This window comes from Myxine glutinosa, chromosome 13 (assembly GCF_964187855.1).
Source record: "Myxine glutinosa chromosome 13, kmMyxGlut1.1, whole genome shotgun sequence".
Classification (NCBI taxonomy): domain Eukaryota; kingdom Metazoa; phylum Chordata; class Myxini; order Myxiniformes; family Myxinidae; genus Myxine; species Myxine glutinosa.
Genome location: NC_136273.1, coordinates 84,868,536 through 84,880,876, shown reverse-complemented (window position 1 = coordinate 84,880,876; position 12,341 = coordinate 84,868,536). Strand labels below are relative to the sequence as shown.

The window sequence follows — 12,341 nt, the reverse complement described above, 5'->3', positions numbered from 1 at the left end:
TTTACCTTTAAACGAAACAAACAAAAAAAACTTCTGCATAACTTACTATTACACATACATATCCAAAGCAATATAAAACAGAAGCCAAAGAAACATTCGCTATTTATTTCAGCAGGCGAGACAGCGACGCGTCTCATATTTCACCATTCCCATCATAGCTGCTTCAAACGTAGGTGTCAAAAAATAAAAAATAAAATCCTAAAAGGGTGAAGTTTTCAGCATCACCCAAGTCAGTGCTCTGACATCACAACAAACAAATCTCCAAATATGTAAAAAGAAAATTTTTTTAAAAAAGGTCACCTGATAATATGCACCTCATGAAAAAACAACAACGACAAGAGGATTTGGTGTAAATGCACAGTGGGTGAGGGTAGGGAAAGAGACCTATTTCTTGCATTTTATCGATTTATTTTTATACAAACCGACAAGCAGAGTTCAATGGAGAACAATCTATGCAAACGTGCAACAATGCTTGTAAAAGAAGCCACGAAAGTTTGCCAAAACGGTCAACCGGACCAGAAAACTCAAAGTGGACGCCGTCCCCAAACTTGATGACTTTCAGATAATACATGCCTGTTGCCAGTTTTAACTATCATCTTATGCAGTTTAGGAAACACGGGATAAAAAGAAAACAACTGGCACAATCTGTTGTTGTTTTTTTTAAATCTCAGCACAGTCCATTGACAAAAGGAAGAAAGAAAAAAAGAAAAAAAAAAAGCACGTTTAAATACGACACAGCAAACACGGCGTGGTGGGCACGAACGACCCCACAAGGCCAAATTCAGCAGTCGAGGAAATTTGCCGCCATGAGTAGTTCCAGAGCGATCTCGGGAGCGATGGGGAACTCCGGGATTTCGGTCGAGCTGTTGGTGTAACGCACTTTGTAGGTGAAATACATGCACACTTTGGACAAGACGTGCGAAGGGATCTCGCGGAAGTTCACTTCGTTTGTTTCGTTCTCTGCAAACTGCCCTGGGAGCGGTCCAGGTGGTGGGGTTGGGAGGACGGAAGAGAAAGGAACAGGAAATCAGAGGGCAAATAAACAAAAGCAACGATCCTCAGCGCAAAGAGGCATCGAGTACCAATTAGCAAACATTATGCTTCAAACCACTCAGGAAAATAACTAGGCCAGAAAGTTTGTTCAAATTTCCTGAGACCACGTAGTCAAAAAAAAGAAGTATAAAAACAACCAATTATGAAACAACTCGTCTTGTACCACATGACCGTGCAAGGCCAAGATTACAAACACATTCCAACGAGTCTTCCTCGACAGATTATACCTATTTAATCCAAATCACAAACTAGGCCTCATTTCAATCCAATAGCACCACAGTGATCACACGAGACACCATTTTACTCGGTTGCAAAATGTAAACCAGCAACAAAATATTTTAACCTGTTTCCTTGTATGCAGGACTGCAGGTACAAACCCAAATTGGTTAGATCGACACCACCGTGCTACGTTGTAAAACCCTAAAACAGTTTCCGTTGTGGTCATGTCGCCGGTTTTGCTATTTCGATGACGAGCCTCAGTTATATTAATGAAAGGATGTGGTCTGTGCATTTGCTACGTTTCCTCTCTCCTCTCGCGGTTTCTTGAACTCGTTACGCAAGATAACCTACGCCACCAAAGGTAACCCTGCCTGTTTGTTTGTCTACCTGTGAAGAGGATATCTCAAAAACGTTGTGGATGGGTTCGGTCGAAATTTGGTGGGCAGATTGGGGGCTCGACAAGAATGAAATGATTAGATTTTGTTGAGTATCTGGATCCAGATCCGGATATTATAATTTTTTAAGTGATTCTTCACCATTGAGAGATAAGGCAAAAAACAATGCGACGAGGACGAATTTATTCGATTTTTGTGAAGAATTGAATCCGGATCTGGACACTAATTTTTTTAAAAGTAATTCTTCACCATTGAGAGATTGGGACAAAAATGATATATACCATATCTCAAAAAGTTGTGGACGGGTTATGTCAAAAATAGGTGGACGGGTTATGTCAAAAATAGGTGGACGGGTTTGGTTAAGTGACAAGAAAAAGCGATTAGATCTTGGTTCAGGTCCGGATCCATATTCGGTCGATAAGTGGGATACAAAATGTAAACAGTTCAGCCTGGCGGAGGTATGCATCAATGCTCATTAGTACACCATTGTGCATATCATGTCATGCTCATTGTACGTCATTACTATTACATTGGATGCATGTTCATTTTACATCGTCATACTTGTACCAAGTTTGATTTAAATCTCTTCAGCTGGTCTCAAGTATCATATTTTTAGCTTGACATGACCACTGCCCTTTGATGCCAAAATCGAATCAGTTGAACTTTTCATCATAATATATAATTATACGAAGTCTGGTGAAAATCCCATCATTGATTCACAAGTTAGCTCGGTAACAGAATTTTTACCAAACGGGACACCTGATATTTGACCTTTGACCTCGAGCCCAAAATCTAATCAGTTCATCTTTGCACGATAATATATAATTATACGAAGTTTGGTGAAAATCCCATCATTGATTCACAAGTTAGCTCGGTAACAGAATTTTTACCAAAGGGGACACCTGATATTTGACCTTTGACCTCGAGCCCAAAATCTAATCAGTTCATCTTTGCACGATAATATATAATTATACCAAGTTTGGTGAAAATCCCATCATTGATTCACAAGTTAGCTCGGTAACAGAATTTTTACCAAACGGGACACCTGATATTTGACCTTTGACCTCTTGAGCCCAAAATCTAATCAGTTCGTTGCCTCATTATACAAACTTGCACCACGTTTGACTGGCAATGAAATAAAATTCGAAATACTAAGAAAGGTCACCCCTCCCTGTAAAGATCAGCATATATTGCATCAAGCTGAAGAGCATCCAAACAAGTTTACGATGTCTAGGAGCGAGAGATCTACTTGTGGGCGTGACCATGTTGTTTGTTTACTTACAACACTCGACATAAGCAATAAATAGTCTTGTGAGCGCCTGCCGGTGAAAAAGACCGTCCTGCTACGGTCTCTCGCTGCACGGCCCTGGATCACAGAGGGCTGGTCGTGAGTTACCATGCAGTATCTCGCATGTTAGATTACAGCATGGCGCATGCTGGAATTGGTATGAGGGTGGAGTGTTCCGATTCAAAGAAAACCTGCACAACCCACCAGCACCACACAAACTTCAAAAGTACCTTCGAGCTCACCTTCTGAAACCAAGACAGCTACATCTACCCTCTCTACCAATAATAACAATAAGCCGTCTGTTCCAAATGAAAGCACAGTAAATCCGTGGATAAAGTGTCATAAAAGCAATCGAAAGCTAAAAATGCCATTGCCAGCCATCTATATTGTTGCGGATATGGGATTTGGCCTCCATCCATATCCACTTGTAAATATTCCCCTATTTCCCCAATACTCCCCAACTATCCCCAATCCCCCATTCCCTAGTCCCATTGTCTGTAAACAACACTCTGTAGAACCGACCTTCCCCTTTTTCCCCCATTAAATGTCGTGCCCAGGTTCACCGCATCTCACGTAGACAACTATAGGACATCTTGCTAGTTATTCTTAGTCTATGTCAGTTAAGGACTCGTTTCCATTAATTCTGACTCTTCGTTGCACCAGAATGTGATTGTATGGCACCAGTAGTGAGTTTAGGACCTCCCAATACCTCCCCACAACCTCATCTCCGCATCCTCCCATCATCTCATGGAACAACAACAACTACAACCACAGCGGGGGCGGCGCGGCCGCGGTGCGGGGAGTGGGCGTCCTCACTCCGGCTTGGTTAGCCGCCATTGCCCATGTGCTCCGACGGGGTTACCACGAAGGGGCTGACTGTCAGCTCCTCGTCAAGGGCGGAGCCCGGTAACCCCCCCGCACCCAATAAGAAGCGGCGGGCCGATTCCATCTGGGGCGGAGCTAACGAGCCGAGGGCGTGTCACTCCCCGCTGGATATACGCAGCCACTTACCGGAGGTGACGTGAGATGCGCCCCCAGCTTGGAGAGAGAAGTCGCCACCTCCGAGCGCTGAGAGACCTCCCTGCATCTTTTGGACCGTGCTTTATCCTGTCCCTGAGCCAAGGTGCACCTTGTGCTATCCATCGACTACCTGCCCTTCCTTGCCATCAATCCCTGTGTGAGTCAGTCTTGTCCCGTTTATCTGTGGTCTGTCGGGGCTAATATAAGACCGTGTTTAAGTGCCCACCTTTCTATGTTGTACCTCTTGTCAGTGTAATCTAAACGTTCTGCATACAAATATTATAACCTCCTCCGGAGGTCTTGAGAACTGTACCTCTGGTGTCGTGTCATTTAATCCCAGCCGTTGTGTCCTTTCCTTAAATTGATTTAGCATAGCGCGATTTGGCCAACGTTCGAGTGGAATCGTGTAAACTGTGCAGACGCGGTCATACCAAACCGCTCGGTAAATTAACATCCAAAACCGCGTCTAACAATATTATAAAAGCGAATTTGTTTATTTGTTTATATATGCTTCAAATATAAACATATATATGTTTATATATGTTTATATGTGACTTCCGGTTCCTCGGGCGAGTGAGGCGTGCTTCGAGCTCTCCACGGCATCGAAGTTTGAGTGTTTTCCCATTCTTGTCTTTGTCAAATTTCCACTGGTTATTTTGCTGTGTACGTGTTATTGTGTGTTTCTAGTTGGTGTTGGTTTGTGGTTCGTGCAAACTTGTGTGTAGTTAATCGTTTTCTGGGTCGTACCTCGTGCGCGGCCTGGTGACTTGGGGCTTCCCTCCCCCCGTCGGTGTTTTGTCGGTTTGGGTTATTTCCTTCGCTGTATTGCTTGTTTCTTTTATTTTGTTTTCTCCCCCTCACCTCACCTCCCTAGACAAATAATTCTATATTGATTCTTTCTCTCCTCCCGGACACGTGCTTGTTCGCTCTCCTCCTCGTCTCGGCTTGTGCCCCGCCCCCTGTATCTCGTTTTCTTCCGCCTCTGCTCCTTCTTTCTCAAATCGACGTTCTCGCTTGGAGACTTTTCCCGGATTGTTTTTTTTTTTCATCGTTCTGTTTGGATATTGTTGGAATATGTTTAAACCGCAGCCGTGATGCTGACGCCTCCCCCCCCCAGAATTTACATGTTTTAAACGTTTCCCAGTGTGTACCCTGGTCAGAATAGGTACACCGTATCCCTGCGTGTCGTAAGAGACGACTAAGAGGGTTGGCGTCAGGAAGGGCATCCGGCCATAAAAACATTGCCTCAAAAAGAGAACCATGACAATCACAAGTACATATGGTCAGGGTGCAGCCCGAAGTGGAGATCGGTTTCTGAGGTTTGGGACATGGAATGTGGGGACAATGACAGGGAGATCAGGAGAAGTGGTGGAAGTATTGGTCAGAAGAAGAGTGGACATATGTTGTGTGCAAGAGACGAGATGGAAGGGAAGTGGTGTGAGAATGGTGAAGGGTAGGCAGGGACAGAAATACAAGTTTGTGTGGCAAGGGTGCCCGGAGTGCGTGAATGGTGTTGGTGTCCTGTTTTCTGAGGAGTTTGTAGACAGTGTGGTAAGTGTGACTAGAGTGAGTGATAGGTTGATGATGGTGAAAATGATGATTGGAAAGCTCTTGGTGAACGTCATCTCGGGATATGCTCCGCAGGTTGGTCGAAGCGATGAAGAGAAGGACAGGTTCTGGTGTGCGATAGAGAAGCTGATGGAAAACGTGAAATATGAGGAAGTTGTTGTGGTGGGAGGAGACCTGAATGGACATGTGGGAAGGAGTATGGATGGTTTTGAGGGAGTTCATGGGGGTTACGGATATGGTGTGAGAAATGGAGAAGGTGAAAGGATTTTGGAGTTTGCTGATGGAGCTGATTTGTTGATTTGTAATACTCAGTTCCAGAAAGAGGACAATAAGCTTGTTACATACACGTCAGGTGGGTCGACGACAACCTTTGACTACCTGATGGTGCGTCGGCGAGATAGGGGGCACCTCCGGGACACAAAGGTGATCCCGGGGGAGGAGGCTGTTTCACAGCACCACTTGGTTGTCTGTGACATAAGGGTGAAAGGTGCGAGGAGAGCTCGGCGGGTGAAGTCCCAACCGAGAATGAAGGTGTGGAGGTTGAAAGAGGTGACAGTAAGGGAGGCATTAAAAGAGAGGCTGAGTAGGGTAGAGGATGATGTGGTTGAGCTTGAAAGTGGTTGGATGTCAATGAAAGCTAGTCTGTTGGGAGCCGTTGGTGAGGTATGTGGATGGACAAAAGGACCACCGAGGCACTCGGAAACATGGTGGTGGGATGTTGATGTTGGAAAGAGGATTGACGAGAAGAGGAAGAAGTTCAAAGAGTGGCAGAAGGCGAAGGGTACGGGAGCAGAAACAGCAGAGCATGAAAGTTATAAGGCAGCCAGGAAGGCTGCAAAGAAAGAGGTAGCAAAGGCGCAGGAGGCATGTAGGAAAATGTTCGGAGAACGCTTGGATTTGGAAGAGGGTCAGAAAGCAGTATTCAGGATTGCAAAGCAGATAGCGAAAGAGAGGTGTGATGTGATGGGGGTGAGTTGCTTGAAGGATGAAGTGGGACAAATCGTTGTCGACCCAGATGGAATTAAAGGAAGATGGAAAAGATATATGGAAATGCTGTTGAATACAGAGAATGAATGGGATGGCAACATAGAGAGTAACCCAGTTTTAGGACCGGCAGAGAAGATAACTGAGAAGGAAGTTGAGGAAGCGATAAAAGCAATGAAGAGTGGAAAAGCGGGAGGGCCGACGGGAGTTGTGGGAGATATGTTGAAGGCAGCAGGAAGTTGGGGTGTGAAGAGAATGACAGAGATCTGTAATTTGGTGGTGAAAGAAGGCCGCATTCCAGTGGATTGGGAACTGAGTACCCTCGTTCCTCTATACAAGGGGAAAGGTGACCCTCTGGAGTGTGGCTCGTACCGAGCGATAAAGTTATTGGAGCATGGAATGAAGGTATTGGAAAGGGTGTTGGAGAGGAGGATAAAGAAGAAAGTGAAGATCGACGAAATGCAGTTTGGATTTATGCCAGGAAGAGGAACGACAGATGCGCTTTTCATTGTGAGGCAGTTGCAGGAGAAGTACATGGATAAGAGGAAGAAGTTGTTTTTTGGGTTTGTTGATCTGGAGAAAGCATTCGATAGGGTTCCACGCAAAGTATTGACATGGGCATTGAGGAAGTTAGGAGTGGAGGAATGGTTGATCAGAGTAGTGATGGCAATGTACAAAAGAGCACGCACAGCTGTAAGGACGAAGGACGGGAACAGTGGTGAGTTTGAGGTGAAGGTGGGAGTGCATCAGGGGTCGGTACTAAGTCCACTACTATTTGTAGCTGTGATGGAGGTGCTGGCTCAGACCGTAAAGGAGGGTTTACCGTGGGAGTTGTTGTATGCAGATGATCTGGTGTTGATTGCGGAAAGTATGGATGGACTGAAGGAAAAGATGAACAAGTGGAAGGAATGTATGGAGACAAAAGGTCTGAAGGTGAATATCGGAAAGACAAAGGTGATGGCAAGTGGTAAAGCATGTGGTGAGGTGGAAAGAACTGGGAAGTGGCCGTGTGCTGTGTGTAGGAAGGGTGTCGGAGTGAACTCCATTCAATGTACAATGTGTGCTGAGTGGGTTCATCAAAAATGTAGTGGTCTGAGAGGGTCATTAACCAGTGTGGCAGCTACATTCAAATGTAAGGTGTGCACAGAGGGAGCTGCAGATGGAGGAAATGTTGAGTTGGATCTTGGAGACGGCGTGAAGCTGGAAGGTGTGAAAACATTTTGCTACCTCGGAGACATGCTGAATGGAGAAGGTGGATCAGACTCGGCAACGGTTGCTCGAGTGAGATGTGCATGGAAGAAGTTTCGGGAACTGAGTGGCGTGCTGATGAGGAGGAGAGTGTCACTGAAGCTGAAGGGAAAGGTGTATGCTGCATGTGTGAGGAGTGTTATGATTTATGGGAGCGAGACATGGGTAATGAACGTAGAGCAGCAACGAAGGCTGGAAAGGGTGGAAATGCTAATGGTTCGATGGATGTGCGGAGTATCGTTGAGAGAGAGGAAGACAAATGATGAATTGCGAAAGATGATGGGAATATTGCCTGTGATTGATGCTGTGAAGAGGAACAGGTTGAGATGGTTTGGTCATGTATTGAGGAAGGATGAAAGTGACTGGTTGAGAAGAGTGATGGAAGTTAATGTAGAAGGAAGTAGAGGACGGGGAAGACCGAGAAAGACTTGGCTAAAGATGGTGGAAGAAGAAATGCGGGCAAGGGGGTTAACAAGGAGAGATGCAGAAAATAGGGCAAAATGGAGAAGATTGTCATGGGGACCGCAAGGCTAACCCCCGCTCTAGCAGGGAACATGGCCTTAAAATGCATGTTGTTGTTGTTGTTGTTTATATATGCTTCAAAAATAGAAAATACAAAAATACTTAAGCAACTCCAAACAAATTTTGCATGATGCCGAAGGATAACCCAAGAATGGTTTCTGTCAGGGTAGCAGATCTGGAGGAGCGGGGACCAGAGCGGGGGAAGACCCCAATTCCCTCCATGTAAATGGCGATTGTACAGCATCACCAGGTGGTATCCGACATTACAAATAATCTCGCATAAAGAAAGTTTTAAAAAACCTGATAATATGCATTCCGCTGATGTTGAAATCAGAGTGAAAATAATTCTAAATTTTTGAAAATGTTTCATTTCATTCATTTTAAGCAGAAGTTCAAATCAGAGAATCCAACACATGAGCAAAAACCACTTTTTTGCAGTGAAGAGGAAGTCATTTTTCCTCGCGCCATATACCAGCAGCAAGGATGGTCGACTTATGTGACGTTAGCCGACTTCCAAGGAGATGGAAGATGACCTCGGGCATATGATGGATTAAAGAGTAGAATGTTTGTGGAAGTACAACATGTTGTCTTTTGATTAAATAAATCAGCAAAGCGATGGGTAAGAATGCCCAATCCATCCATGAAACTGTAAAAAGGTCGATAGAAAAGAAAACTTACAAGCAAATTCAATACAAATACAGAAGTAATGTTACTATGTGACTGCATCATCTAACAAAGGGTTATGAATATGAAAAAATAATTATATATATATATATATATATCAGCCCTGAAATCAACACTAGTTTTACCGAACTACCGGACACCGTACGGGTCAAAAAAGGGAGAGCAAGGGTCTTTGAAACATACCAGGACCGCTGAGCATGGCTTTAATTGTGCCAGAAGTGAGGGCGTGATCGCGCTTCACAATAAACTCGTGCCCATCCGAAGACACCAGCTTCACGTACATGGCATCAGGACCCTCACACCCCCCGTAAATCTTTTCTTCGCATTCTGCTTGCCACAAAAGCACACCGAGCCTCCACTGTCATCCACTTCAACGAATGCAAAACATGGTGCAAATACCAGCCCTGAAAACATTGCACTATTCTATGGTGTGGTCATATGGAGATATTTAACGGATGTTCTGAATTACTTAGGCAATTACATTTTTTTTTTATCGTATCCAGATCCCGATCTTCACCAAAATTAAACCAAATCGTTGTGGATGTCTGTCCACCATGCTTCTTCCGAATCCTTCAATAACCTTTTGCGATATCGTGCTCAAAAACAGGCAGGCATACAAGGATGAAAACATGACCACCGGTGCCGGAGGTAATTTAAAACGATAACAGCAATCTTCAATGTCGCAACGTCGACCGATATGCCTCCACCTATATTATTACATTATAGATACTTGCACCAAGTTTGATTTAAATCCCTTCACCTGTTCTCAAGTATCACATTTTTACCTGACATGACCTCTAACCTTTGAACTGTTGACACCATAATCGAATCAGTTCATCTTTGCATCATCATACGTACCTGTACCAAGTTTGGCTAGGATCCCTTCAGCCGTTCTCAAGTATCACATTTTTACCTGACATGACCTCTAACCTTTGAACTGTTGACACCATAATCGAATCAGTTCATCTTTGCATCGTCATACGTACCTATACCAAGTTTGGCTAGGATCCCTTCAGCCGTTCTCAAGTATCACATTTTTACCTGACATGACCTCTAACCTTTGAACTGTTGACACCATAATCGAATCAGTTCATCTTTGCATCGTCATACGTACCTGTACCAAGTTTGGCTAGGATCCCTTCAGCCGTTCTCAAGTTATCACGGTAATGAAAAGTCATCACGGACGGACGGATGCACGGACAACCTAAAAACATACCAGTCGGCGGAGGCATAAAGGTACTGCACTACCTGCCTATTCTTACTCATCTGTACCTTGTCATTTCTCAGCCTCCAAGATTCTACTTAGTTACTCTGACTTGGGCCAGTTCCTCTTCCTGAAAAACATTTAAAAACAACCAAAAAAAAAAAAAGAAGGAGTAAACAGAGGCCGATCAAGCCCTACATTTTAGCTTCCTCCAACATGCTTTGGAAGACAGTACCCAAGATGACACCCGAGCACATCGTGCTCTCATTGGTACAGCATACGGGATAATGGGGCCCGGCAGGATACACACTCATCTTCAGGCGGTCTGGAGTAGCCTGCATTTGAATCCCGACCGACCTATCGACCTTCATCGGGGCGTTTCACATGCAAGATGAGGCGTCTATGTGTGAGAAATTGACCAGAACGACATGAAGCCAGAGGACCCATCTGCCACAAATAGTTTTTACCTGACACCTGTTTTACCAATAACCAAGCTACTTTGGTCTGATACCAGACCTGAATCATCTTAGCTCCCACGTCACATAAAGCAAGCATTACCTCTTTCCCTGTGCGCCATCTTGAAGGAGCGCTGGAAAGAGAGAAACACAAATGAATTAAAACACACAAGGATATGCTGTACTAGGTGTACTGTATAAATAACTCTGGCACAGGAGGCCATTGGGCCCATCATGCCTGAGCTACACCCCCATCAAGAACAGATTCAGCAATAACTATCCATATTATAAATCCAAGGCTCATGGACGAGCTTGTGCATAAAGCAGCCATATGACAGAAGAAAAAGACGAAGCAAGACATCAATATGAACATGATTTATGAGGACAAGAGTAAACGATGGACAGGGATCTTCTTCAAATAAGACAAGGTTCTTGATTAAAAAAACAATGACAAAACGAGAAAAAAAGAACGAAAAGTTGACAAGGTTCTTCTTTGTCTTCTCCCCCTCCCTCCCCTCTGTCTGTCCCCCACCCCTTCATCCAGGGCTCTTCCCCCTCCCTCTCCCTTCTCATTTGTCCCCCCCCCCCTCCTCCTCCTCCTCCTTTTCTCTCTCTCTCTCTCTCTCTCTCTCTCTCTCTCTCTCGTTATACCCCCGTCGCAGAGCGACTCTGCGTTGCTTGGCAACGCTGGATACCTTTGCTAGTTGGGAATAACACACGTGGTATATATATATGTATATATGGGGTTCCCCATATATATGATATATTCCACATATATATTCCCCATATATATGGGGAATAACACACGTGGAAGTTCAAACCCCATATATAATATATATATGTATATATGGGGTTTGAACGCGGCTTCTCCAAACTTTGACACAGATTCATATGGCAACACCGACAGGCCAGCCTTAGGGAATGGGCATGGAAGATTCAGGAGAATTCCGGCGCAGACTCCACACTCTCGGAATTTGGTCACTGGTAACTGCCGTCCAGGTACAGGATTCAGCCTGGGCGTTGTGAAGCTCGTACCAATGACGGAACGTAAAACGCTACACCTGGGCACGACCCTCCCACGCACCCAAACACCATGTCCCACAAGGCCGAGGAGCCCCCGAAACATAGATACGAACAGTTAGGTGAGCGACCCCTCGGTGGGCCCGTGAGTAAAACACCGCGGGAGGGAGACCGACACAGGTGCTGCCTGGAAGATCGCGGGCCTCGTACCGTGATCGCGGCAGCCAGGCCGCGCCGTGCGCCGGAAGCACAAAGCGACACACATTAAACTTTCCCTAAAACATTTAAAATCATTTCCGCATTTCAAAACGTAATCCTAGAAAATAACGAATGAATAAAACAACCACGTGATATAAACCATCGAGCAACGTGAGATAAAAAGTAAAATAAATTATTTTAAGATGACGTCATCTAGTCGCGTGAAAACTCCTGAATTGATATTTGTTTATTTTTAGCGTTTACTTTATTACAATTTAGGAAGAAAAGTAAATAGTCGGCACAAGTTCGAAAATAAACTTTGCGAATTAAAACGTTTATAAAAAATTTAAATAAATGGCGACCTCTTCTTCTTCAAATCTTTCACACGACACATATAATACCGTACTGTATATAAATATATAATTTACCGTATACGTGAGAGCGTTAATTTAAATCCTTTCAGGTTTTTACAACAACACTGT

At 44.5% G+C, this 12,341-nt stretch overlaps 1 protein-coding gene across 6 annotated transcripts; it reads right to left on the bottom strand.

Moving 5' to 3' along the window:
* Positions 1 to 90: 90 nt before the first annotated feature.
* Positions 91 to 12,090, bottom strand: ELOC (elongin C). Of its 6 annotated transcripts, none has more exons than XM_068134792.2 (4): positions 11,872 to 12,090; positions 10,745 to 10,775; positions 9,166 to 9,309; positions 91 to 972 (listed from the first exon to the last, which is right to left on the bottom strand). In XM_068134792.2, the coding sequence occupies exons 2-4, from the start codon at positions 10,761 to 10,763 to the stop codon at positions 782 to 784; spliced, it is 354 nt and encodes a 117-aa protein (XP_067990893.1). In that variant the 5' UTR covers positions 10,764 to 10,775; positions 11,872 to 12,090; the 3' UTR covers positions 91 to 781. The 6 variants fall into 6 exon arrangements, with proteins under 6 accessions (XP_067990893.1, XP_067990894.1, XP_078623852.1 ...); XM_068134793.2 differs by having other exon boundaries at positions 11,778 to 11,898; XM_078767726.1 differs by having other exon boundaries at positions 11,820 to 11,893.
* Between the last annotated feature and the right edge of the window lie 251 nt (positions 12,091 to 12,341).